At 43.9% G+C, this 26,716-nt stretch overlaps 1 protein-coding gene across 1 annotated transcript in view; it reads left to right on the top strand.

The window, feature by feature from the left end:
• Positions 1-26,716, top strand: part of VAV1 (vav guanine nucleotide exchange factor 1) — a 112,541-nt gene that overhangs the window by 41,810 nt on the left and 44,015 nt on the right. The window contains exons 10-12 of the mRNA XM_083173820.1: positions 18,730-18,825; positions 20,243-20,311; positions 23,645-23,731. Coding sequence (XP_083029946.1) covers positions 18,730-18,825; positions 20,243-20,311; positions 23,645-23,731 — 252 coding nt within the window. The remainder of the gene's footprint in view (positions 1-18,729; positions 18,826-20,242; positions 20,312-23,644; positions 23,732-26,716) is intronic.

Here is a 26,716-nt window from a genome sequence, read left to right as displayed (position 1 = left end):
TCAGAGGATGCGTTCCGCTGCGCTCGCCATGCTTCGGGGGTGACGTGGAGAGTGCTGCTGTTTTAGGTGTTTTACCATATGAATACTGAGATCTCATCTGATCTCATCTGCGATGCGATTTCACTGTGCGGTTCGCACTGACCGCACTGCACCGGCAGTACTGCAATCAGTAGCCCAAAGACTACATTGGGCTATCGCCATCTCAGGATGCAAAGCGGGGCAGCCCAATGTTGATACATCGGCCATCTTCTCATCCCCCATAGAAACCTATGGGGAAGGCGGCCAGCGGCGGTGCAGGGGGGATCTCAGATTCCTGCTGCAGTCCCTCCTTTGGTACATTACAGTGACAATTAACATTTGGGCTAACCCCCGAAAAATGTACCCACAAATATTGTTTGATAATGCGGCTCATAGCATGAAAGCTCCACTGGGGCAGGGACTGATGTGAATGTTCAAGATATTCTCTGTAAAGCGCTGCGGAATATGTGTGCGCTATATAAGTAACTGGTAATAAATAGATAACAAAAACCACTATAAAAGATATTGTTCATTTTCTCTTTTCAATATGAGCAATATCGTTTATAATATTGCTCAGTGTGTAAGCTCATTTTCGTCAACGGTGCATGCTCCCGAGGGTTACTCACAATGTCCTCCATGCACAATGCAGCATGGCCCCTGCCGCTCATCAACGCTGCCACCAGTAAGTGTGTATGCACTTGCCAATGCCAGCACCCGCTCCCACTGATATTGGTGGGTACACATATCATGTGCATGTAGGGCAAGTACATGAGCCTAATATATCAATCTTCTGTCTCCTGTATGCTGTAAGTGTGCTGGCAGGGTCCTCTTATAGTATGCTATTAAACGTAAGGCCTATACACAATAGGTGATATTTATTTATTAATAGTTTCTAATATAGCGCACACATATCCAGCAGCGCTTTACAGAGATTATGTGAACATTTAGTCCCAGCCCCAGTGGAACTTACAATCTATATTCCCTACCACATATACATGCGCACACACAATGATATAATGAGCAATATTGTCATTTTGGCCCTTCTGAGCATATTGTTCATTATATCACAGTGTGTACACCTTCAACGGCACGCGATGCGCTCCTGCTGTTCGCTAATAAACCCCTCCCTCATTCTGCATGTACATATGAGGGAGGTCCTCATGACCGACAGCCACCTGATGTTCCCCCTGCCGTCACTGCCCTCCCCGCAGAGGCGTAGCTAGGGTGGAGCCGGTGGAGCACAAGCTCCAGGCGCAAAATCATCACCTGGCGCCGGAGCCGTGCACCCTGCCACCGGCTCCCCCCTGCCCTGCTCGCCCGCTCCCTGCTGTGCCCAGTGAGTGCATTGCGGTGGCGATAGAAGCAGGAGAATGACGCTGCTGACTGAAGCGCTGAGGTCACAGCGCTGCAGTCGGGTGCGGTAGCTGTGCACCGCCAGCCCGCCTGCCTCTATTTTTAATTCAAGTCTCTCTCCTGCTGGACCGCGGCGCTCGCCAATAAGCGCTTGCAGTCCAGCAGCCAATCAGAAGCATTGGTGGCAGCTGGACTGCGAGCGCCTATTGGTTAATGCCGCAGTCCAGCGGGAGACTTGAATTCAAAATAGCAGTGGACAGCCGGAGGCAGAGCTGACGACTTGTAATTTATCAGCAGGTGCTGTGCAGGAGACGCGCTCTGCATCCTCTGCTCCTGACCTCTTGTTGCCGGCTTCCGCAGCAGCTCTGTCTGTCAGGCAGCAGCACGGCTTATCTTTAGCACCACTCTCTTATCCACCCTCCTTCCTGTGCTGCTGGGGCTCCTCCTCTCTCTTCATCTTCCTGCAGCACTGGCAGCAACTATAATGACGCCTATTAGAGCAGAGAGGAGGGAGGTCCTTTATGTCACTCAGCCTCCAGCTGTCCTTACTCCTGCAAAGCAGTGCTTAAAGTGGTCCTGGAGAGGTGGTGGAACTCACTTCATCCGCCTCCGCCCCCCCCCCCCCCCCCCCCCCCCCCCCCCCACCAGGGTGGGTGCTCTGGTGTTCGGCGCCCCCTTGCAAGTTTTACATTTCAGGCCTATCCCACACACCAATGAAAAGAATAGTGCGGGACACACACATAATACCACCCCTTATTCAAATTAAGCCCTATAGTCCAAAACAACCCAACCCCACCCTAAATAAAGTAGCCGTGCGCGCCGAAGGCGCGCTGCAAAAATTTAGGGCATGGCTTTATGGGATGAGATTGTGCAAACTGTAATGCCCATTACACATTATGCCACACACCTTAATGTCCATTACACAATATGCCACACATAGTAATGCTCATTACATATTATGCCACATAAGTGCCGCATACCTACATTGCTAGGGTTTTCTTGCTTGATGCCAGGGGTTACATGCTCAGGGCCAGGGGTTACATGATCAGGGCCAGGGGTTACATGATCAGGGCCAGGGGTTACATGATCAGGGCCAGGGGTTACATGCGCAGGGCCAGGGGTTACATGTGCAGGGCCAGGGGTTACATGCGCAGGGCCAGGGGTTACATGCTCAGGCCCAGGGGTTACATGCTCAGGCCCAGGGGTTACATGCTCAGGCCCAGGGGTTACATGCTCAGGCCCAGGGGTTACATGATCAGGGCCAAGGATTACATACCAAGGGCCAGGGGTTACATGCTCAGTATCAGAGGGAGCAAGGAGACAGGGGGAAAGGATCACAGATCACCGCAGCAGGTAACCACAGCAGCAGCTACAGTATCACCCCTCACCCATAGCATTACTCATAAACAGAGCCATAAGTAGACATTTTGGTGGTCTGTGCCAGGAAGAGTATCAGCACCCCCATCCCGAATATTTTAAATATAGACAAAAATTAACATTGCATTGCTTGGAAGTGGTGTGGCCAAACAATAGTATCCCAAGTCAAATTATTCCAAACAACAGTTTCCTTTATACACATTATATGGATTCATTCAGGGTATTGGGTTAGGATATTAGGTTTGATAAGTGTGTGCAAGCTCATTAGCTTAATGTTATGACAGTGGAGTGTTATAGTGTTTTTAATAGGTGTTAAGAAAACATATGCTCAGCACCTATGTGTCAGTGTTAAGTGGGGAGAGGATTAGGTTTAGGCACTACTAGGGGGAAGTTAGTGTTTGGGGGGGGTAAGGTTAGGCTGAGGGGGGAGTTAGGGTTAGACACTAAAATTGGGGGTATGATGAAGTTGCAGGTAGGAAAAGGGTTAGAAAATAATGGGGGAGAGGGTATGTATAGGGTAAAGTGAGTGCACATAAGTAGATATACACACCTGTATACCCATTACTGGCAGCATTTACAAAGTCAATAATAGAACAGCCACAGCATACTCACATACTGTATACTGGCCGCCTCTCCCAATGGTAAGATTCCTCCCCAGCTTCTGAATAACTCCCCAGCGGCTGCACTCGTGCGGAGGTCCTGCGGCTTCCATATCTCCTGGAAGTCCGACTCCACAGCCACTTGCAGCCCCACCTCCTCCCATGGGGAAAGGTCGTCAGCACCCTCACCAGCGCTGCTACCCACTGACAAGGTAGCCGGGACCTGTCTCCTTGTCAACTGCGGACCGGGCCATCATCCTTCCGCATTAGGAGCTGCCGAGCTGGTCCCGTGAGGCTGAAAGCAGCGGCTTGTGGTCACAGTCGCAGCCGCGGAAGGGGGGGGCGCCCTGTTTTCACCCTGCACAGTGGGGAGCCGGGAGCGGGCGGTGAGCAGGCAGGGCTGGCGGTGCAGGGCTGGCAGGCGATGCAGACACAGCTCCGGCGCCATTTGATCTTCCCGCGCGCCGGAGGTGGTGCTCCGCCAGCGCCACCCTCGCTACGCCCCTGGCGTCCCCCCGTCCCCGCATTGAGAGTTCCAGATACAGGATTCTCGGCGGGGAGGCAGCAGCAGCAGGCTGGCTGAAGGAGGCGGAACTGAGTTCCGGCTTCAATTTGAACTGCCGGAACTCAGTTCCGGCGCGTTCCGGCCCACTTTAACCCCTGCTGCAAAGTAAGTGTCCAGACTCGTCTCCAGCATTCTGTGAGCACTGAACCTGCAGTGGGCACTGTGTGTATAAATGGTGCTACTATTGGGGGCTTTATGTGTATAAGTGTTGCTTCTACAGTGGGCATTATGTGTATATGGCACTATTGTAAGCATGTGTATCAACAGGACTACTACTCCAGTGAGCATTATGTGTAAAATTTGGGGGGGGGGGAAACATGCCCGTGCTCCGGGCATCGTGGCACCTAGCTACATCACTGCCTCCCCGCCAGCATCAGCAAGTGTGTATGCACTTGCAGATGACGGTACATCGCCAGGTCCCTGCCGCAGCCAATATCAGGTTGGTGGGGATCTTCTAGATCTAGAGTATAAGGGGCTTAAGATTAATCCAAAAGTCACAACCTTTTAACATGAAGATCAATTCCTAGTTTACTGCATCAGTCTTTCATAGGTGATAAGCAGCAAGTGGGGGGAGGAGGGTGGGCTTGTAAGATCCAAAGACACTGCTAGGTCTTCCAGCATTATAGATATCAGAGACATTATAGTGCTAAGCAGCCTCAGCGATGACTCCCACATCCCAGCATCCTTTGCAGCTGCCTAAAAGGAGTGCCTGTCCTGGGGATAGTAGTCATTTTTCCAACAGTATTATATACCATCTCTCTTTGTACTGTACTACATCATACCAATTTCAGAATGCCGGGTAGCACCCGGGATTAGGACATGGGTCCCCCCCCCCCCCGAAGCCACACGGCATTTGCAGTCTGATAGCTACACGTCCGACCCAGCTTATTGCCAGGTCGGTGACGTGACACGGGGCAGAGCTGAGGGACGGTGCATCACCGGGGGCTTGGGAGGAGGCAGCGCTTGGAGCTGACAACGCTGCCTCCTTCATACTGTGAACGGGACCCGGGTTGCTTGACCCAGGCACCCGTTCACATTGCACTTGACACGGGTCAGAGCCACGTTCAATAGGGCGGAGTGAAAAAGTTAAAATTGAGATATTCAGAATCGGCTAGTGTGGACAAGTTGTGACTTGATCTGAATAAGAAACATGCAAAAGCGTTTTGCTTTAAGTTAATATCTTCTGTTCCGGCAAGACATCTAAAGTTTAGCTCTTTAGATGAAAATAACGAAATTCATGATAAAGCTCCGATCTAGTTAAAATTATGTCAGGACTTTTAGAGTGGTTCATTAATATACTTTAGCATAGTAAAAAGTGTATAAGCTTGTCCTAGTGCAAAGTTACTGACTTTGGTGGGAGAAAATATCCCTGATAACTGACCCGTTTTCATGGTCACAATTGTGAATATTGTTGTGTGTGTTTTCACCCGAAAGTGTTTTTTTGTTGTTGTTGTTGTTGTTGTTGTTGTTGTTGTTGTTGTTGTTGGAGAGGATGCTCTGTAATTAAAGTGACCAAGTAAAAAAACTTTGGGCAAAAAATCAGGGTAAATCTCTTTTGTTTGCCCTTAATAGAATAGTGCACCTCTGTGTCTTCTATAATCCAACTCTTTACTGAATGCCACAGTAAGCAATGCATTACGCTCTGTTATTTAAGTGCAGTATTTTAAACACTTCTGTTTATTGTCTTCAATTGTGACAGTTTATTTTAAACATGAATTGGTCTGAAAAACAGTTTTGCATCCCCTATGCTGGGAGCATGTGCAAGATGTGCAATTTAGCACTGGGGGAGAGATACTCATTGGAATGCAAAAGTATTACAGGTCTACACAGAAGCTGGAGCTGCCAATGGGAAATGGTAAGAGACCACTATTCAACCAGGGATGGTTTGTTGACAGTTCATCATGTCGACATATCCATGAAGACATACTGAATGTCAACATGGTCACTGTCGACAAGTCATATCACACACCCATATGCTACAAAAACATTTGACACAGCAACTCAAAATCAGATATATTGTGTTTATTGAAAATAATAGCAAAGTCTACTGCATATGCCATTGAGAGTTATTCATTCTATCAGTGGTGTCCAGCAGTACATACAGTATATGCCAATCACTGTGTTAGTTACTAGGCAGGATTAACCAGCAATAATTTATTTCCTTTTAATGTGCTTACTGACCTAATTTAACAGTATAATAATTGTGGACATCAATCACAAGTAGTTTGTATAAAACTGAACCCAAAACACAAAATAAAAAAAATAAAAAATAATAAAATACTGTATGTGCAACATCTTTGAAACCTGTTATTTTTTTAATTGATATTTCTTCATTTTATTTTTCTAAACATTAGATGTATTTGTTTATTACAGCATAATGCACTCTATAGGGCCCCTTACACTTGTGAGATTTTGTCAGATTTTACCCAATTAAAATGGATTGGGCCAATTTATCTGACAAAATCTGATGTGCCTGATGCTGTAGGATCCCGTGCGCATTGGGTCTAACCAAGAGATTGATCCTCCTGCACATACATAGGCGTGCGCACGGGGGGTGCCGGGGGTGCACAGGCACCTCCTAATAACCGGCACCCCCGCACAATTACAGCACCTCCTTGCTTGGCAGGCTGGCAGCAGCAGTGATGATGCGGCTGGCTGCTAAGCTGACCGCGATGCGCGCCCACGTATTTTAGTCCCCAGTCCCAACTGAAGACTCAAGCATAGAGCCCGTTGTGCAGCAGCCGCCCCGCCCCCTTCCTTCTATCACAGTCGGTATCCCCGCCGGGCATAGAGCTGCCTGCCTACAGAGTGCAGCTTCATTGTGAATGAGTCAAACAGACTCATTATACACCTCCGCGCTGCGTGCTCAGCACACTCTGGCAGCGACAGCACAGCACACTCTGCTGGCGCCGCATACCGGGCAGTCAGGAGGAGGAGGCGGAGCTACCCTCTAATCTTTCCCCAGCTCCTCTCCTCTGCTTCCTGTATGGCTGCTGGGGAGTCGGGACTTGTTGGTGATTCTGCAGTGCTGGCTGTGCTGCCGGGGATGATGATTGTGGCCAGGTGGATGCAGTAACAGCTGAACCCTGTCCCTGCCTACAAAAAGAGCCAGCCCATCTCATCCTGCCTAAGGTGTAAGTAAACTTATCAATGTCACAGCCTGTTGCCATCTCACAGCTTTCATCCAATGCCCCCCAGTCACCCAATATCTCACCATCACCCACTATGTCTGTGTCACCCACTATGTCTGTGTAACCCACTATCTCCCTCTCAATAACTATACAGTATGTCACCCACTATCTCTGTGTCATCCACTATATTTCACCCACTATCTCTGTGTCACCCACTATCTATGTGTCACCCACTATATGTCACCCACTATCGCTGTGTCACCCACTATATGTCACCCTCTATCTCCATATCACCCACTATTTCCCTATCTCTCTCTGTCACGCACTATATTGTCACCCACTATCTCTGTGTCATCCACTATATTTCACCCACTATCTCTGTGTCCCCCACTATATGTCACCCACTATCGCTGTGTCACCCACTATATGTCACCCTCTATCTCCATGTCACCCACTATCTCCTTGTGATTCACTATCTCCCTGACACACTCTATCACAGTCACACACTATATCGACACTCACAGACTCCCTGACTCCCACTATCTCCCCGTCAGATTATTCATCAGAGGCATCCCTCCCCGGAGCGGCCCAGATGCGTCTGCTTTTTCCTGGGTTGCTCCCATAAAATGCTGCATCCTGCAATGCTTTGTCGCATTCCCACTCCTGTTGGACATTTGAAATCATCTTTAAATAGACCCCAAATATGGGTGTTTGGACAAATTTTCCCATAATTTCCCATCCTTCAGTGAGGAAATCTGGGGGAGAGACTTTATCGCTGAGACATAATTTTGCCTAGGGCATCAAATTGGTCAGGGCCGGCTCTGGTGCCAGGGATGGCCACCAGGGAGCCAGCGTGTTTGCTGAAACTACAGGGGGGAGGGGGGTCTCACCCAGATAAAGATGGCCCTAGGCATATGCAAATGCCTAGGGGCATGAATTCTATGCCTAGGGTCGGTTCAGCTCTGGGTTGTATTGTGCCAAAAGCAAATATCTTCTCAGATAATCCCTTCAGGTCCTGCTCAAATTATCCCCCTCTGATACATATTTCTGCGGCTGTGATTGTGTCTGAGACTGCGTCTCCCGGGGCACTGCATCTCCACATGGCAATGAGCATGTAATCCCCCGCTGGGCAATGAGCATGTAATCCCCTGAAGGGAAATGAGCATGTAATCCCCTGCTGGGCAATGAGCATGTAATCCCCTCTGTGAAACAAGCCTGTAATCCCTCCTAGGTAATGAGCATGTAATCCCTCTGGGCAACAAGCATGTAATACCCCTGGGCAATGAGCATGTAATCCAGGCTGGACAACGATCATGTAATCCCCCTTGACCAACAACCAGGAAATCCCCTGTGGAAACAAGCGTGAATCCCCTGGTATCAAGCATGTAACTCCTAGCAATGAGCAGTGTAGGTAATCACTACTTATGTGGCATAATATGTAATAGGCATTATGGTGTGTGACATAATGTGTAATGGCTTAATGTGTAATGGGCATTAAGGTGTGTGGCATAATGTGTACTGTGCATCATGGTGTGAGACAGAATGTGTAACGGGCATCACAGTGTGAGACGCAATGTGCAATGGCATCATGGTGTGAGGCGCAACATGTTATGGGCATTACAGTGTTTGGTATAATGTGTAATGGACATTACAGTGTGTGGAATAATGTGTAATGGTCATTATGGCATGTGGTATACTATGTAATGGGTGTGTGACGTGTAATAGGCATTACAGTGTAAATTTTTGGTGTGCACCTTCAGCGCACACTGTACCTATTGTCCATGTTTTACAAAAATGTGTCAAGCCCTGGCATAATGTGTAATGGGCATTATGTGGAATGACCATTACAGTATCTAGTATGTGTGGGGGGGAATGATTCCTTCTGAAGGGCATTTACATAAATAAGTCACCTTCTATTTAGTTTGCATTAATGCCCAAAAGACATTGATTGACACGCCCAGTAGTCGGTGATGGACACACCCAGTAGGCGGTGATGGACACACCCAGTAGGCGGTGATGGACACACCCAGTAGGCGGTGATGGACATGCCCCTCCAATGGTGCACCTCCTAAGAAAATGGGCTGCGCACGCCTATGTGCACATAGGATAAATCTCAAGTCAATCAGGACAACAAGTTAGAAAAGTGTATAGGGGCCTTATTGACCTGTTAATATATTGGCTAATCTTTTGCATAATTATATGATCTAATGCAGCCCAATCATGCTCCCAGCACAGGGGATACATACTGTTTTTCAGACCAATTCATGTTTAAAATAAACTGCCACAATTAAAGACAATAAACAGAAGTGTATAAAATAAATACTGTACCTAAATAACAGCGTAATGCAATGTTTACGGAACTTACTGTAGCATTTAGTAAAGAGTTGGACATTAGAAGACACAGAACAAACAAACTATGATCCGCGACTGGCGCTATATAAATGTGCAGCTAGGTCAGTTTCCCCGGAGACCATCAATTCTCCAAACAAATAGATTTCAAGCAGGGGTAGGTGGGAGACAACCAGCGCAGAAGAAAACTTGCTGTGTGCAGGAGAAATGGGATGCAGGTGTGTTGCTTGGTGGACAATTAAGACCACACTTACTTTCTAATCCCTTCTCGTGTTCACGTAGCAGTTTCTTTCTTAAAACAGGATACACTTCTTCAAGCATACAATATACAGATGCAGACTTACTTAATGATTCTGTCACGAGTGCCCATAAAGGTATCTTTCAGGGACCGCACTCCGTAGTAGACAAAAACGGTTTATTTCAGACATCCGACATCACATGAAAACAAATAGCAGCAAGACAGCAAGGGGTAGTCCTGATCCCTTCAATGGAGCCTGATGTTTCTATGACCCGCTCCCAGCGCTGCAGACGCCGGGATGGAAGACTCTTTGTCCGGGACCCAGATACCTGTACTTGCACGTAGACCTCTGGCGATGGATGCGTCAGGGAAGGTCACGTCAACGCGTTTCGGAATGAATTCCTTTTTCAAGACGTGCTGTTCTGTCTCCAGAGCCCTCTATTTACGCTCTGGGTTTCAGGTCACATGACCGCTTTCTCTCCAATCAGGTATTACACCTATTTAACCGGCTGATACAACAACTATATACTATGTATCAATATACATTATGTATTATACAATGTAAAAAAGTTTAATACAATATATAAAAAAAATTTTTAATACAATATATAAAAGATATTAAAACATTTATATAAATGAGCAATATATAAATCACTAAAAACATATTAAATGTATTCAATATATAAGCCGGGGATAAAAAGAGACGTACAAACATAATAAAAACAAAGATTAGTCACAAATAATTAAAAGACCATACCTAAGAAAGTGCAAAAAGTTAAACAGGATTTAAATGAACCATTTGTACTCAAAATCAACGTTAAGGCCTCTAGGGACCAGCGTTTTTAGTTCAAAAATAGTTTTCATTTCTAACCTGGCAAGGTTCTGTTCTGTGTTTTTAACCCTCCAGTTCCTGTTACAAATTTTAATACCACAGAATTGTTTTAAATGCTTTATGTCACATGAGTGGTTATTTTTGAAATGTAGGGATAAATTATGCAGTTCATGGCCCTTTTTAATGTTTCGCACATGTTCCCCAAGGCGTTCCTTTAACATCCGCCCTGTACGTCCTACATATTGTGTACCACATATGCATTCCAGTAAATACACCACATTTTTAGTACCACATGTGATAAAATCTCTAATCTCATATTCCTTATTTGTCACATTCGACTTGTATTTCACTATTTTCTTTTCTGTTTTTACCAATTTGCAAATACTACATTGACCACAACGGTAAAATCCCTTTGATGTTATTCTTGATGGTCTGGTGTCAATGGGTATCGCACTCTGGACAAGCATGCTGCGCAAATTTTCAGCACGTCTGTATATAAATTTAGGACGAGTACTTAGGTATGGTTGCAATACCGGATCCTTAGTTAAAACGCTCCAATGTTTATTAATAATTTTTTCAATGGTCTTGTGATGGGAGGTATATTTAGTAATAAACATAATTTCATTTACATTGGTATCTGTTTTGGTTTCTTTTTCCAACAATAAAATATCCGTTGGCATCTCTTCACATGCCTTTAATGATCTTTCTATTGTATCAGGACTGTAACCTTTATCTAGAAAGTTGTTTTTCATAATTTGAGCCTGTTCTTTGTACACTATAGCCTCTGTACAGTTTCGGCGTGATCTTTGGAATTGGCCCTTTGGAATACTCCGGGTCCAATTCTTATGGTGATTGCTTTCACAGTCAATATATGAATTACAGTCCGTCGGTTTTACGAAATTCTTAGTCTTAATATTATTATTTTCTATGTAAATAGTTAGATCAAGGAAATTAATGTCAGTACTACTCATAGTAAAAGTCAGATCAATGTTATATACATTATCATTTAAATGTCTGCAAAAACTTTGTAGGGTTTCCATTCCGCCCCTCCACACAAACAAAATATCATCTATGTAGCGGGTCCAGAGTGCCAAGCTGGCAACCTCGGGGTGTCCTGTCCAAACCTTCTCATCCTCCCAATTGGCCATAAAGAGGTTTGCGTACCCCGGTGCCAGCTTGGCACCCATCGCTGAACCCGCTACCTGTAGAAAGAATTCTCCCTCGTACCAAAAGAAATTATTATTCAACACTAACTCCACCCCTTCAATGATGAACTTTTTCATTTTTTCATTAGTCCGGGCTTTCTCAAGATGGTAATTGAGTGCCTTAATGCCGTCTTCATGTTGAATAATGGTGTAAAGCGACTTTACGTCTGCTGTCACCAGAATGAAGTGGGGTTCCCATTCTATTTGGTTTAATTTGTTAATTACTGAAATGGTGTCTTTAGCATAAGATGCAGTAATTTTGACCAGGGGTTGAATTTTGTTATCAAGAAAGCAAGATAGGTTCGATGTTATGGAACCTATACTTGCTACTATAGGTCTCCCTGGTGGATTAGTGGTGGACTTATGCACCTTAGGTAGCATATAGATAACTGGAATAGCAGGATCTTCAATTTTTAAATACTCTGCTTCCTTTTCAGTAATAACTTCAAGCGATAGGTACAAGTTAATGAATGTATCAAGTTTTTTTTGGATTTTAACACTATTTTTGTTTGTGTGGAGGGGCGGAATGGAAACCCTACAAAGTTTTTGCAGACATTTAAATGATAATGTATATAACATTGATCTGACTTTTACTATGAGTAGTACTGACATTAATTTCCTTGATCTAACTATTTACATAGAAAATAATAATATTAAGACTAAGAATTTCGTAAAACCGACGGACTGTAATTCATATATTGACTGTGAAAGCAATCACCATAAGAATTGGACCCGGAGTATTCCAAAGGGCCAATTCCAAAGATTACGCTGAAACTGTACAGAGGCTATAGTGTACAAAGAACAGGCTCAAATTATGAAAAACAACTTTCTAGATAAAGGTTACAGTCCTGATACAATAGAAAGATCATTAAAGGCATGTGAAGAGATGCCAAGGGATATTTTATTGTTGGAAAAAGAAACCAAAACAGATACCAATGTAAATGAAATTATGTTTATTACTAAATATACCTCCCATCACAAGACCATTGAAAAAATTATTAATAAACATTGGAGCGTTTTAACTAAGGATCCGGTATTGCAACCATACCTAAGTACTCGTCCTAAATTTATATACAGACGTGCTGAAAATTTGCGCAGCATGCTTGTCCAGAGTGCGATACCCATTGACACCAGACCATCAAGAATAACATCAAAGGGATTTTACCGTTGTGGTCAATGTAGTATTTGCAAATTGGTAAAAACAGAAAAGAAAATAGTGAAATACAAGTCGAATGTGACAAATAAGGAATATGAGATTAGAGATTTTATCACATGTGGTACTAAAAATGTGGTGTATTTACTGGAATGCATATGTGGTACACAATATGTAGGACGTACAGGGCGGATGTTAAAGGAACGCCTTGGGGAACATGTGCGAAACATTAAAAAGGGCCATGAACTGCATAATTTATCCCTACATTTCAAAAATAACCACTCATGTGACATAAAGCATTTAAAACAATTCTGTGGTATTAAAATTTGTAACAGGAACTGGAGGGTTAAAAACACAGAACAGAACCTTGCCAGGTTAGAAATGAAAACTATTTTTGAACTAAAAACGCTGGTCCCTAGAGGCCTTAACGTTGATTTTGAGTACAAATGGTTCATTTAAATCCTGTTTAACTTTTTGCACTTTCTTAGGTATGGTCTTTTAATTATTTGTGACTAATCTTTGTTTTTATTATGTTTGTACGTCTCTTTTTATCCCCGGCTTATATATTGAATACATTTAATATGTTTTTAGTGATTTATATATTGCTCATTTATATAAATGTTTTAATATCTTTTATATATTGTATTAAAAAATTTTTTTATATATTGTATTAAACTTTTTTACATTGTATAATACATAATGTATATTGATACATAGTATATAGTTGTTGTATCAGCCGGTTAAATAGGTGTAATACCTGATTGGAGAGAAAGCGGTCATGTGACCTGAAACCCAGAGCGTAAATAGAGGGCTCTGGAGACAGAACAGCACGTCTTGAAAAAGGAATTCATTCCGAAACGCGTTGACGTGACCTTCCCTGACGCATCCATCGCCAGAGGTCTACGTGCAAGTACAGGTATCTGGGTCCCGGACAAAGAGTCTTCCATCCCGGCGTCTGCAGCGCTGGGAGCGGGTCATAGAAACATCAGGCTCCATTGAAGGGATCAGGACTACCCCTTGCTGTCTTGCTGTCTTGCTGCTATTTGTTTTCATGTGATGTCGGATGTCTGAAATAAACCGTTTTTGTCTACTACGGAGTGCGGTCCCTGAAAGATACCTTTATGGGCACTCGTGACAGAAGACACAGAGGTGCACTATTCTATTAAGGGCAAATAAAGGAGATTTACCCTGATTTCTTGCCCAAAGTTTTTTTCCTTGGTCACTTTAATTACAGAGCATCCTCTCCAAAAAAAAAAAAAAAAACACTTTCGGGTGAAAACACACAATATTCACAATTGTGACCATGAAAACGGGTCAGTTATCAGGGATTTTTTTCTCCCGCCAAAGTCAGTCACTAGGACAAGCTCGTACACATTTTATAAGACGCCCTGACATAATTTTAACTAGATCGGAGCTTCTTCGTACGTTTTGTTATTTACATCTAAAAAAGAGAAACTTTAGGTGTCTTGCCAGAACAGAAGATATTGACTCAGAGCAAACCGCTTCTGCATGATTCTTATTCAGGTCAAGTCACAACTTTCACACACTAGCCGATTTTGAATATCTCAATTTCGACTTTTTCACTCCACCCTAGTGTTCAACCCTGCTCATTACCAGGGTTGAACTCCCCTGTTGCTCGACCCGAGGTGGCCCTTTCAGACTGCACTCTGACCCTTGTTGGGGCCGCAAGGTCATGGCAATAACCCGTTTTGCAATATCAGTGGGCTCAAAATGTAAAGTGGGTGAAAAGAAAGGCCAGACATCTCACTAAACTATAATGTAATATTAAGCTCAGTCAGGTGGAAGGCAGCTGGGATTTATTAGGCTCTGTTAAATAAGGGTACTTGTTTAGTTTCATGGCGGCAGCTCTATGAATGAACTCAGAATGGAGTTGATTTTATAAAGTTTGGGGAGGGCAGCGAGCCACCGAGCCCGAAGCGTGACGAGCGCAGCGAGCACTGCAAGGGGACGCATATCAGTGTCCCCTCACGGGGCACGCTGCGCTCGCCACGCTTCGGGCTCGGTGGCTCGCTGCGCTCACCACACTTTATAAAATCAACTCTACGCCGACGTGGATACTGGGGGTATGACGTGGATAGTGGGGATATTAACCATTGTGTAGTTTCAGTGCTCCAGAAGCACTTCCGTAGTTTACATAGGCAGCATAGTGTTGTATTGGTATTCTCAATACAGCACTACGTAACTGCCGCCGTGAAACTAAACAAGTAAGAAAATAAGTACATACTGTATGTCAGATACTTCATTGATTAGTACACTTTACATTAGCTACTACAGTATATAAATCCTTAATGTTACAGAAATTATGGAATGTGAGCGTAAGAGAGCCATTGGAAAATACCACTAACATAATATATGGTATTAGGAAACACATCTGTGACTCCATGGATCCCAGTATAGATGTGGGCTGTTTGTTAGGATAGGTGTGATATATGCATGAAAAGTGTTAAGCCATAGCACAGTTTTACAGGAGATGTCTGACTTGGACATACTTACATAGTGCTGAGGTCCTATTAACAGAGGTGTGTATAGTAAAGTACCAGTGGTTGTGGTACTCCACAGGTATTCTCCAGATCAACATCACACCCCACTACAGGGTAAACATTATAGTTAACCAAGTAAACATAGGTTTACTTACCGGGAGATAACAAAACAGTATTAACTGAGAAACCAAAATATGACACTCCCATACAGTGCATTTTCCAAATGTAAAGGCAGACTCTGACACCTGAGAAATACAAATAACAATAGCTTCAGATCTTACTGTGGGAGCACAAAAGGAAGAGCTGATTTTTTTCTGTTAATTGAATAAGATGCCCCTGGACTGGAGAGCTAGCGAGGGGTTAGGATCATTACTAGAGGTATGCGGTCCCTGGGTCGGCAGTCACAAGGTCAGCTACAATGGACACTTATACGGTGTCCATGTCGACATAAAAAAGACACAAAAAAGTGAAAAACTTGTGTCAACCTTTTAAATTTTTAACCATGTCGATCTTAAGCTTGTGTCGACCTTCTGGCATATCAATCATTTTCAGGGGTCAACCTAGTCACTGTCGACCTAGACATTGTCAACCCACTATATCGTAGCCATTTCTAGAACCCACTAGGGGGGATTTAGGAAGACACAGCAGTTGATAAACTTGTCGTCATTATTATCCAAATTATAATCCAATGTACAAGGTCCTGGGTGGATTCAAGAACAGTAAAAGGTGGGGTGTTGTCATCCTATCCTGTTTTGGAGCTTACTGGGGCAGAGGGTCCTTTCTTTTGTTATGTTTGGATTTGACCACTTAAGGCAGGGGTGGGGAACCTTTTTTGTGCCAAGGGCCGTTTGTATGGGAAAAAAATCCTTCGGGGCCATATGTAAAAATTTCTCTTACAAATTGTCCTGCTGCAGCGGTCCCAAGCTCTGGCGGCTGCCGCTGAATAGCACTGACAGTCTCCGGCTGCTGTTAATTAAGGAATCTTGCAAGAACTACCGACCTCTCGCAAGAATTCCCCTGTACTTGACTCCCAGCAAAGCCACGGGGTGGGTTGGCAGGCCACTCAGACCGGCTACGGGGGCCGCATAGGGCCCCCAGGCTTGAGGTTCCCCACCCCTGACTTAAGGCCTCCATACACTATGTGATTTGGGCCCGATTTCCCCTGATTTGGATGGATCAGGCCATAAAATCGTCCCAAATCACATGTGTAGACATCAGATCCAACACAATGCGCTTTCCCGTGTGCATCGGATCGGAGTCGGGAGTTTGGACCGGCTGCACATAAGATTTGCTAAATCTTATGTGCAGCCTCGGAGCAGGAGATCCAAAGAACTGAGAGGCGGGCAGGGGCAGCAGGGCAGCAGGGCAGCGGCCACAGAGGCGGCCGGCGGGGACGCCAGTGAGCTGGCTAGGGAACAGAGAACTGAGCAGTAGAAGCAGGGAGCTGCAATACAAATTAATGGGCAGCCAGTGATTGGCTGAGAGCTCCCATAGGTAAGCAGATTGTGCAGGAGCAAATGTGAAGAGGGTGAATTCTCCCACAGTCAAGCACAGCATATAAAGCATATAAAGTATTTCTGGAGCTTGATGAATTAGGTCACCATACTACTGTTTGAGGATGCCGGCCAGATTGATAGTGAAGGGTAAGCCGGAGATATCTCATCTGTGTTACCTTGATGATGGATGGCCACAAAACTTTATGTTGCTAAAAAGCTTATCCTGGTGTATTGTGGGTGTCTCAGTCTTGTTAGTGGCTATACGCAGCACATGGAACCTGCAATATAGTAAAAGTCCAATGGCAATAGATAAGAAGTAATGATCCCTGCAGGTTTCATCTGGAAATAGAATTATATAATGCACATCTATATGAGAGAAAGTTATAAAATACTAGCATTATCTGTATAGTGTGAGTGAATCACTGCACAATACTTACTCACCTGAGGATTTAGCAATAAAGAACAAATCCTGGACTTCCGGTTCTGGCGGGCATGTGAGCAGCCGCGAGGTGAAGCAGCTCCATGGACGGTGATCGGGACAGCACCCCAAGATCACCGCAGAGCGGTCCACCATACTCAGGGACATTGACTGTATTAAACGGTGACTACCCCACACCCTCCGGAGCAAGCCCCGCTGCATGGAGAAGTTCCTTTAGCCCATGCCAGGACGCCAGCAGACCCGGGGCATGACGCAGCAAAAAGCCAAGATGGTGGCTGCAAGTATTAAAACCCCCAAAGCTGAGCGCGCTGATCCAGCAAGCCCACAGATGCCCGCCCTTCACTCCCAGATGCCTACCCCCAACACAGCGAAGCCCCCTACCCCTGGGACACCCCAAAGGAACAGGAAGGACACGAGAGCCAGCTCGCAGCCCCAGACTCATACCAGGAAATGGTGAGGGTGATAAAGGACACTATAGCTCCTATGTTCAAGGAGCAGGCAGCTACATTTAAAGTCTCCATAGACGATCTCAAAGGGCACCTCTCACAACTTACCCAACGTGTCACACATAATGAATCCCAAATAGGAGCTGTGTTTCACGAGGTGCAAGAGCTGAAAACACATAATGCAGCATTACAAAAGACCTGCTACATGATGTCTAATAAGCTGGACGACCTAGAAAATAGGTCCAGAAGGAACAACTTAAGGCTGGTGGGTCTACCAGAGACAGTGAGGGGACAGGCACTGCAGCATTTCATAAGAAATACCCTGCCCGATTTACTGGAGGTGGCCACAGACTGCGCTGATATGGTAGTGGAGAGAGCCCACCATTTGGGCCCAGAGAAGGAAGGGGCCAGCAGTAGACCCAGGGTGGTTATTTTCAGGACACTGAACTACCTCCACAAGGAGCTGCTATGGACAGCCTCCCGCAGAGTAAAGGGCCTTATATGGGAGACACATAAACTACACCTGTTTCAGGACTATTCTTTTTTGTTTTTCTTATGGGTTGGGGAAGTTTGGAGGGGAGGGGGGGGGAGGGGAAGGGAGGGAAGCAGGTCTTGGGGCAATGTTACAGAAATAATGCAGATATAAGTTAAGATGTCGGTGCTGAGGGTCTGATTATGGAATGTGGGTGGGGTGAATTCTATTATAAAGCGTAAGAAACTATTGATATACCTTAAAAAACAGAAGGCTGGGGGGGGGGTGGTGAAGGGGGGTAGGGCTTGGGGAAAGGGAAGGGGATTTGTTTTGGGGTTTTTATTTGTATGTTATTGTATGGTTAATGCAGAGAAGATGATAGCAACAATGTATTTGAATATACAGAACTTTATTATTGTTACAATGGCATGACATGGAATGTATAAGGAACAATAATCTGTACTGATGTCTCTTGCTGTTCACTGCTTTTCTGCTGAAATAAAATAAAAATGTTTTTAAAAAAAAAAGAACAAATCCTATAACACTGTTTTGCAGGAATGCTCCCAGCGAGCGAACAATGGACGCTTCACCCTGCGAGATCTGCTGATGGTGCCAATGCAACGGGTTTTGAAATATCATCTGTTGTTGCAGGTAAGATTATCTGCCTTATTATTATTGTTTATGTATAGGGAGCCACAAGGGGTCGCAGTGCCTGACAATACATAAATGAGAAAAAACAAGGAAATAGTGAATTACAGTACAAGGCAATTTAGGACAAATACATGATAAATAAAGACAGTTGTGGTGGGGAACAATTACAATTTTTAATCCTGATTAATTGCAATTTTTGCGATTAACTGAGATTAATCGCGTTGTTAGTCATGTGAGTGCCGCTTACCTATAATCTTGTTGCCAGGGGGGATTACGTGCTTGTTGCCAAGGGAAATTACATACTCTTTCCATACGGGGTTCCATGCTTGTTTTCATGGTGAATACATGCTTGCTGCCATAGGTGGTTAGATGCTCATTGCCAGGGGGGAATACATGCTTTCTGCCATAGGAGGTTAAATGCTCGATGCCCAGGGGGAGATAAATCTTAATTGTGTGTGTGTGTGTGGGGGGGGGGGGGGGGGGGGGGTGAATCGGCTCTGCGGGGGTGCAGAGTCTCTGACCGCATTAGAGACCCAGCGCACCTCCAAAGATGGCACCCGCAGCAAAGGAGATAGCCGCTAGAGGTGCAGGAGTACTTTTAGCGTGTCTTCTCTGTGGCAGCGGCCATTTTTGGGGAGGCGCAGGCAGGGGCGTAGCGAGGGTAGAGCACAAGCTCCAGGCGCCAATTGATCACAGCAGGACACCAGGAGCCGTGCACTGCCAGCCCGTCTGCCTCGCCCGTTCCCCGTTGTGCGCCACTGTCTGCCGCTATTTTTAATTTAAGTCTCCTGCTGGACCGTGGCGCTCGCCAATAAGCACTTGCAGTCCAGCAATCAATCAGAAGCATTGGTTGCGGGATTTTTTGATGATCACCATATATTGATTTTATATAATTATTCAAAAGAATACCCTTAGCTGTACAGACCTCATTATAAGGTCTATTTTTGCCATGACCCTGATGAAGTTGTTCTGCCGAAATGCGTTGGGTTGGTTTTAATAAAGAAATTCTTATTTGAACGGAGTTTATGCTTTATTCTGAAAAGCAACAGAAGACAACTTTATGAAGTGTGATTGGTGTATCACATTGTAATAACTATATTATTGGCTATGTGGTACCGAACACACTCCGATAATCCCCTTTTCTTCCACATTTTGTACCCAGACTCTCACTAACAGGAGAGCCTTATCGGAGTAGCAGCTAGTTAGTTAGTGTAACTTAGCTCATAACAGAGGCCATACTGTGTGTTGTATGTATATGTATATATATATATATATATATATATATATATATATATATATATATATATATATATTAAGAGAGGACAAAGCACATGTGGAGAAAGGACCTGCTCATGTGATCTTACATTCTACACCTTGCATTGGATAACTGGCTGGTCTCCTTGCTTTTGCCTTATAGGAGCTGGTAAAGCACACAGCGGAGACAACAGAGAAGGAGAACCTGAAACTGGCATTAGATGCAATGAGGGTAAGATGGGGAACATTTCATTATATATGTTGACCAGCAGGCACTTTTCTGTAAAGACCATACTGCAAATCATATTTCTAACGACACCCTTAAACCTCATACACACTACTAGAGGATATTTTAAAAGTTATTGCTCAGAAAGAGGCTTCAATGCATCATTAACACCCCCCCCTCCCCCTCTTGGCTGAACCAGCAGAATCAATTTGGCTATATTGGCTAACGAGCCGCATGTTCGGTGGGTCCCAGCATTGTGACTGAACGATATCATTTACCAGTATCGTTCAGTGTGAATACTCAATTGGCCGCCTCTGCCGATATTATATACTATATCGGCTGCGGTGCGGGCCGTGTAGTGTGTATGGGGCTTTACATGCTGTCCTTCTACACAGAACCTATATAAGTACAGTATATGGCATATAAAGGATGCATACTGTGTACATATACACAGCTGTGTGATTGCATCCATATGAGTATACATAAGGATGTATTCATATAGCAGCACCATATCTACAGCATTTTAATATGAACTACATGCAAATGTAAACAGCACTCTATTATCAACATACATATATATCATCATTCTGTTCCTTTGTAACACCAATATAAGCCAAATAAACCAGTACTCAATGCCATTGCTTCTATTGATGCCAATGCATAATTACTCATGCTATATGACAGTGGATCAGGCCAGGGGGATGGAGGAGCAATCATTGCCCTTGCTAAAAAATGCGGCACGGACCCAGCGGCAGCTCCCAACCTACTTCAGCTGAGTACAGAAGCTCCAAAACGACAGATCTTCTGGGGTGTTCCCGATATGCCTTGGTTAATGCTTACCAAGATGTTCCAAGGAAGGACAATCCTTGAATCAGCGACAGAGTCATAGGCAACCAAGGCTTATTGATGTACAGGCTTTCTCATCTGGTCCGAAAACACAGAAGAGCTATTATAGCACAATTTGCTGGCTATGATAGAAAGGTGTCAGCACACACTGTGCGTCATAGCATGCTGTGCATGGGACTGAATAGCCACAGACCCGAGTGCCCTTGCTGACTTCTGTCCACCACTAAAGGCATGGACAATGGGCACATGAGCATCAGAACTGGGCATGAAGCAATATAAGAAAGTAGTGGTGAAGGCAGTCTTATGTTCTGGGCAATATACTGCTGTTAAACCTTGGGTACTGCAAATGCTGCAATTCAGAGGCGTTACCCTGGAAGGCAATGGAGTCATCTACCACCGGGCTCCTGCTCCCCTCCCCTGTGAGATTGAATCAGTTAATTGTAAGCCATCAAAATTGCTTCTGTGTCTGCCCTCAGCATAGTGATGTGTATATATACGAGTGTATGTATATATATATATATATATATATATATATATATATATATACACACACACATATACCTTTGTGCAAATTAATTAATTGAAACAAGAGGCGATTTTTTTGTTTTTGATTCTTAAGCTCTTTTCATCTTTCGAAAAATAATAATTTGACTTCTGAATTTATTTTATGGATGCTTTTGGACAGGTTTTATTTAACTCTTTACCATTGCAGCAGCTGTAGGAGTCAGTTTTGCAGTTTTGCAAAGCAAAAAGGACCCTATAAAAACAAATGTTGCCTTTAATATGGATTTCAAAGAAATTGGGATACAGGTTAGATCATCTACAATGTGCAGGCGACTTCTTGCAGCTGGACGGAAGTCTAGAAGGCCAGTGAAAAAACAGCTGCTTACAAAGCGCTACAAATGGGCTCAGAAATAGAAAAACTGGACCAAAGAAGACTGGCGGAAGGTTATCTTCAGTGATGAAAGCCATTTCTTTGTACAGGGACAGAGAAGTCAACAAGGTCAACTGGAGAGATCAGTGACTGTCACATTGATCAGTGTGTGAAACAGCCAGAAAAAAATGTTTTGGGGCTGCTTCAGTCACTATGGTGTTGGGAGCTTGAGGCCAGTTGATGGTATAATGCACTTAGCACAGTACATTGATATTCTTCAAAGCAAAGGGGTTCCAGAGCTGGAGAAAACATTCCCTGAAGGACCAGGCATCTTCCAAAAGGATCTCGCCTTATGCCACACATTTAAAATGGTCAATAATATCAGTATATATAAGGAGGTGTGTGTCTGTGTGTGTGGGGGGGACGACTAATTTTGTCTTACCTCCGGCCAACTGAGACAAACTTACGCCACTGCTGCAATTTATGGGGGTGTTACTTTTACATGTGACAACCTACCTACACATTGTTGCAGACCAGGTGCACCCATTCATTGCAACAGTATTCTATTTCAGAAGGATAATGCACCCTGCCACACTGTGTAAACTGTGTGTGTACATAGCTATAGAGATCCCATTTTTCCACTTACAAGGATGGATCTGCTGCTATCATCTTGGTCAAGAAGGATCTGCTGCTAATGTCGGCCAGATACTCCAGGACATCTTGAGAGGTGTTGTGGAGCTCACACTTAAGTTATTTAAACATGCTTTGATTTGCTTTTGATTCGATGTTAAGGTGCGTACACACGTACAGATCTTTTGCCTGATCTATCTGGTGGGAACAAAAACCTGGAAATGTATGGGAGCACATGACAATCAAAAAATTGTTCCCAAACACTTGAAAACAGACAGTGATCAGTCAGACAAATTGTTTAATCGTTCTGATATAACAAATTTATCAAAACATATATATATTTTTTTTGTTTTCCTGCATTTGGGTGGAAATTTTTGATTGTCATATGCTCCCATACATTTCCAGGTTTTTGTTCCCACCAGATAGATCAGACAGAAAATCTGTACATGTGTACGCACCTTTAGATTTGATTTTCTATTAGATTCGGCATTAGATCTTCCCATTCAATTTGGCATTAGATCTGTACTTTTGCATTAGATATTGAATTGGATTTCAAATTTGATTTACATTCATGGTACATTGTACACATTCAATTTACTGGATCGAATTCGATATTTCCTTGGCTGCACAGTTGATTTTTCTGTTAGATTCTGAGAAAACGGGAGCGCGCATCGAATCGAATGCAGATTGAAAGTGTCCTAAAAACCATTCGATGTGGATTCGATTTTGCTTCTATAAGCAAAATTGAATCTAAAATAGCTAAAAATTGATGCATGTGTACAGGACTTGATGGCCAGATCTGATATGGTGGCACAAGGGGAACTTATATTAGGCAGGAGGTTTTACTGTTATGACTAATGGGTTTAGTCGGGTTTTGAGGATTATTAAAGAAGGTGGGTACATAAAAAAGTTATTGTATACAATATGAGTCTGTATGCAAATAGGGGAGTGAGGGGAAACAGTTCTGAACAAATGCTATTTCTTCCCAGGATTTGGCCCAGTGTGTTAATGAAGTGAAGAGGGATAATGAGACTCTGAAGCAAATCACCAGCTTTCAGCTGTCTATCGAAAATCTGGTATGTCTGTGATATAATGACTGCTTTTTTGGGCTATGGGGAAAATACATATGGCTTTGTGGTGAAAAGAGAAAGGAACCTATTTATCATTCAATATTTGCAGCATATATTAAGTATCAATGAAATGTATCAAATGATACATTCCATTTCTGAAGCAGCTGCAGCTAATTTGATTACTTCTAAAGATACACACTGATACACACTGGACGATTATGCCCAGCATGTATGGAAAGCGATGACCGCTGTCATCGCTAGGGGGAAAGCTGCTCAGTGATACATTTCTGTACTGCGTGTGTTCACAGATAAATACATACAGTCGGTGTAAGCTTTGATTTTACTAGTGCTTACAACTAAAAAATAATTATAGAAATAGTGGTTGTTTTTTTTTATAAACATTTATTGAAAAACCACAGGCATTGTAAATTACATGCAATTCAAGTAAGGTACAGTATTTAAACAGTCACATATATGGAAAGAGTATAAAATTGCAAAGACAGGAATAGAAGAGGTGATGTAAAATGACAAGAAATGTATGTACATAAGATGCACCTTGTAACTTAACATTGACTAAAATGAGAAGAGGGGATCGCACACTACAGTTTTTTTTTTTATAAACATTTTTATTGTATTTTTCAATTATTTGGTACATAAGAAAAAGAATAAAATATACAGATATTGTGAGACATAACCGCTATATGGTAATGTAGAGATATCTCCATGTATCTTTTTGTTCAGAACATCAGGTATTATGACATACATGCACTGATATACACAGCGTTGCCAGAAAATTGTATTGCTTACAAATCTTCATTATATTATAGTCAGAGTGTCTATGAGCAATCATGGGACCAAGTCTCATGGGGTCAACATGGATTCTAGATGTAATAATCCTTATAATTCACACTGTCAATCTCACAAAACAGTAAATCTACCAATCTTATCTATAAATCTAACAATGCGGATGGGGTAGGAAAGTATTGGGAGGGTAGGGGGGGGGGGGGGGGAGACGTCAGACAACATCCAAATTAAACAAAAAATCCTTATCTAAATTGTCCGTTTAGAAGGTTCTAATGACATGGCTCATTTATCCTCCTGTTGCCAAGGGAGTCGCGGGTGGTATCACTAAGCTAGTTTCATTTAAGTAGATAGTTGCCTGAGCAGGTACCAGGTCGTAGTCTCAAACATTTTTTGGATTCTGTTTTGTGTTAGGTGGTCTAAGCTGCTGATATAGAGCCCCCATTTTTTATAAAAGCGCACTGCTCCCTTCTCAAGATCAGCTCTCAGCGCCTGTCTCTCATAGAACAGTGTGTTTAAGGTAGTTTGCTTTAGCTCCATAATGGATGGGGATGTCCTATGTATCCAATGTGTTAATATCAATTTTTTAGCAATCGTTAATATAATAGTAAGAGTCGGGATGATCCGGGCCTTGTTTGGACCAAGGTCCCAGTCCCTGAAATATAGGAATAAGCATGCAGTCGGTTGCTTCCGGAGCCTCAGAGAGTATGTAGTGTTGACAAAATTTATTACCTTGTTCCAAAAGGTTCTGATTTTCCTGCATTCCCAGAAATTGTGGAAATATGAGGCATCTGTTTTTTGGCATTTATAACATCTTCCCGTGTCGCTGGGGACAAAATGTGCCCTCTGTACCGGGGCTATGTATGCCCTGTTTAAAAATTTTGTGTGGGTCTCTTGTAAAGCAACCGACTGCAAGTGCTTCATGTTGACTGGGAGTTTTTTAAATATAGTTACTAAGGGTGATAAGTCTGGGATATCTTTGGTCCATTTAGTTTGGAGTTGTTGGTAATGTGCCTCCTTATCTGTCGCTGTTAGTGCAGAATATAAATATTTGATTCTATGGCCCTTATTCTGATCGGTGCGGATATTCCCGCATTCTTACGGAGCGGTCCGCACGCCACGGTGTTCTGCCGCGTGCGGCCATCGTCCGTAGAAACGCCCACGGGTCCTCCGCATTCGGACGGACTCACTCTTTAAGAACAGGGCGTGTTTACGGACGACATACAAACCATGCGTGTGCGGGAGAAACACTCCGATTCTGCACGGTATTACAGAGTATTACAGAGTATGCTCGGGAATACCGCATCCGAACGGGAGCCAAGCGGTGCTACCGCCCGTAAGCGGTGTATTTACGCCAAACAACCCACTATTATGTCAATTCTGCAATACATCACATGACCCACTTATTCAATTACCTATCCTCATAAAAAAATGCTTATTTGGAATTGGAATCAATTAGATTCCAATATATCCTTACAAGCATGCCTAACACATGCATTGCACACATTAACCCTTACAGCAATTGAAGTGCAATGGTTTCAATTAAAGCACTGACAAGCGTCCTATTAGTGAGTAATGAGTAAAGGAGTCGATTTTATTGGGTTCAGGTGTTAATGCTTGTAGTCATTAGGCGGTCCGTTCGCCTCCCGCAGGAACGAGTGGTGTCCGCAAAGCAATAGTGGCCTTTTGGACACCGCACATTTCTTCCCTTTTTGTTCGCGTGCATTCGGAGTGCTATCCGAATGTACGCCCCCCAACATAAGTGTACTCCCCCGTGTCCGCCCATGTTTCCGCCCCGTTTTGCCCACTTTGAAACTACGCCCATGTGTCATTCCGCATGACGCCCATAATACGCCCATATTTCCCGAATGATTGCGGTGACCAGTTTTGTACGGGATTTGCCCGAACAGGTACGGAGTCAAGGCGTGGCACATGCGCGTAGCGTTCTCCACGCATGCGCAGACGCCGTAAAGACGCGATCCGAAAGTATGCGGTAAAGTACGCGTCAATCAGAATAAGGGCCTATATCCCAATACACAGTCTGGTCTCAACAAGTCTGCAATTGGGTCTACATCTGCTTCCCTGTCCATTGGTTTTAGGTGTGTTTGCGCGAAGTGTCTCGACTGGAGGTACATGTAGAACTGGTGGTGTGGCAGCTCATATCTCTCCTGCAATGCAGAGAATGGGAGC

This window comes from Crinia signifera, chromosome 2 (assembly GCF_055691185.1).
Source record: "Crinia signifera chromosome 2, ASM5569118v1, whole genome shotgun sequence".
NCBI classification, from domain to species: domain Eukaryota; kingdom Metazoa; phylum Chordata; class Amphibia; order Anura; family Myobatrachidae; genus Crinia; species Crinia signifera.
The sequence above is the reverse complement of the archived record's forward strand: the minus strand, read 5'-3'. Positions and strand labels throughout refer to the sequence as shown.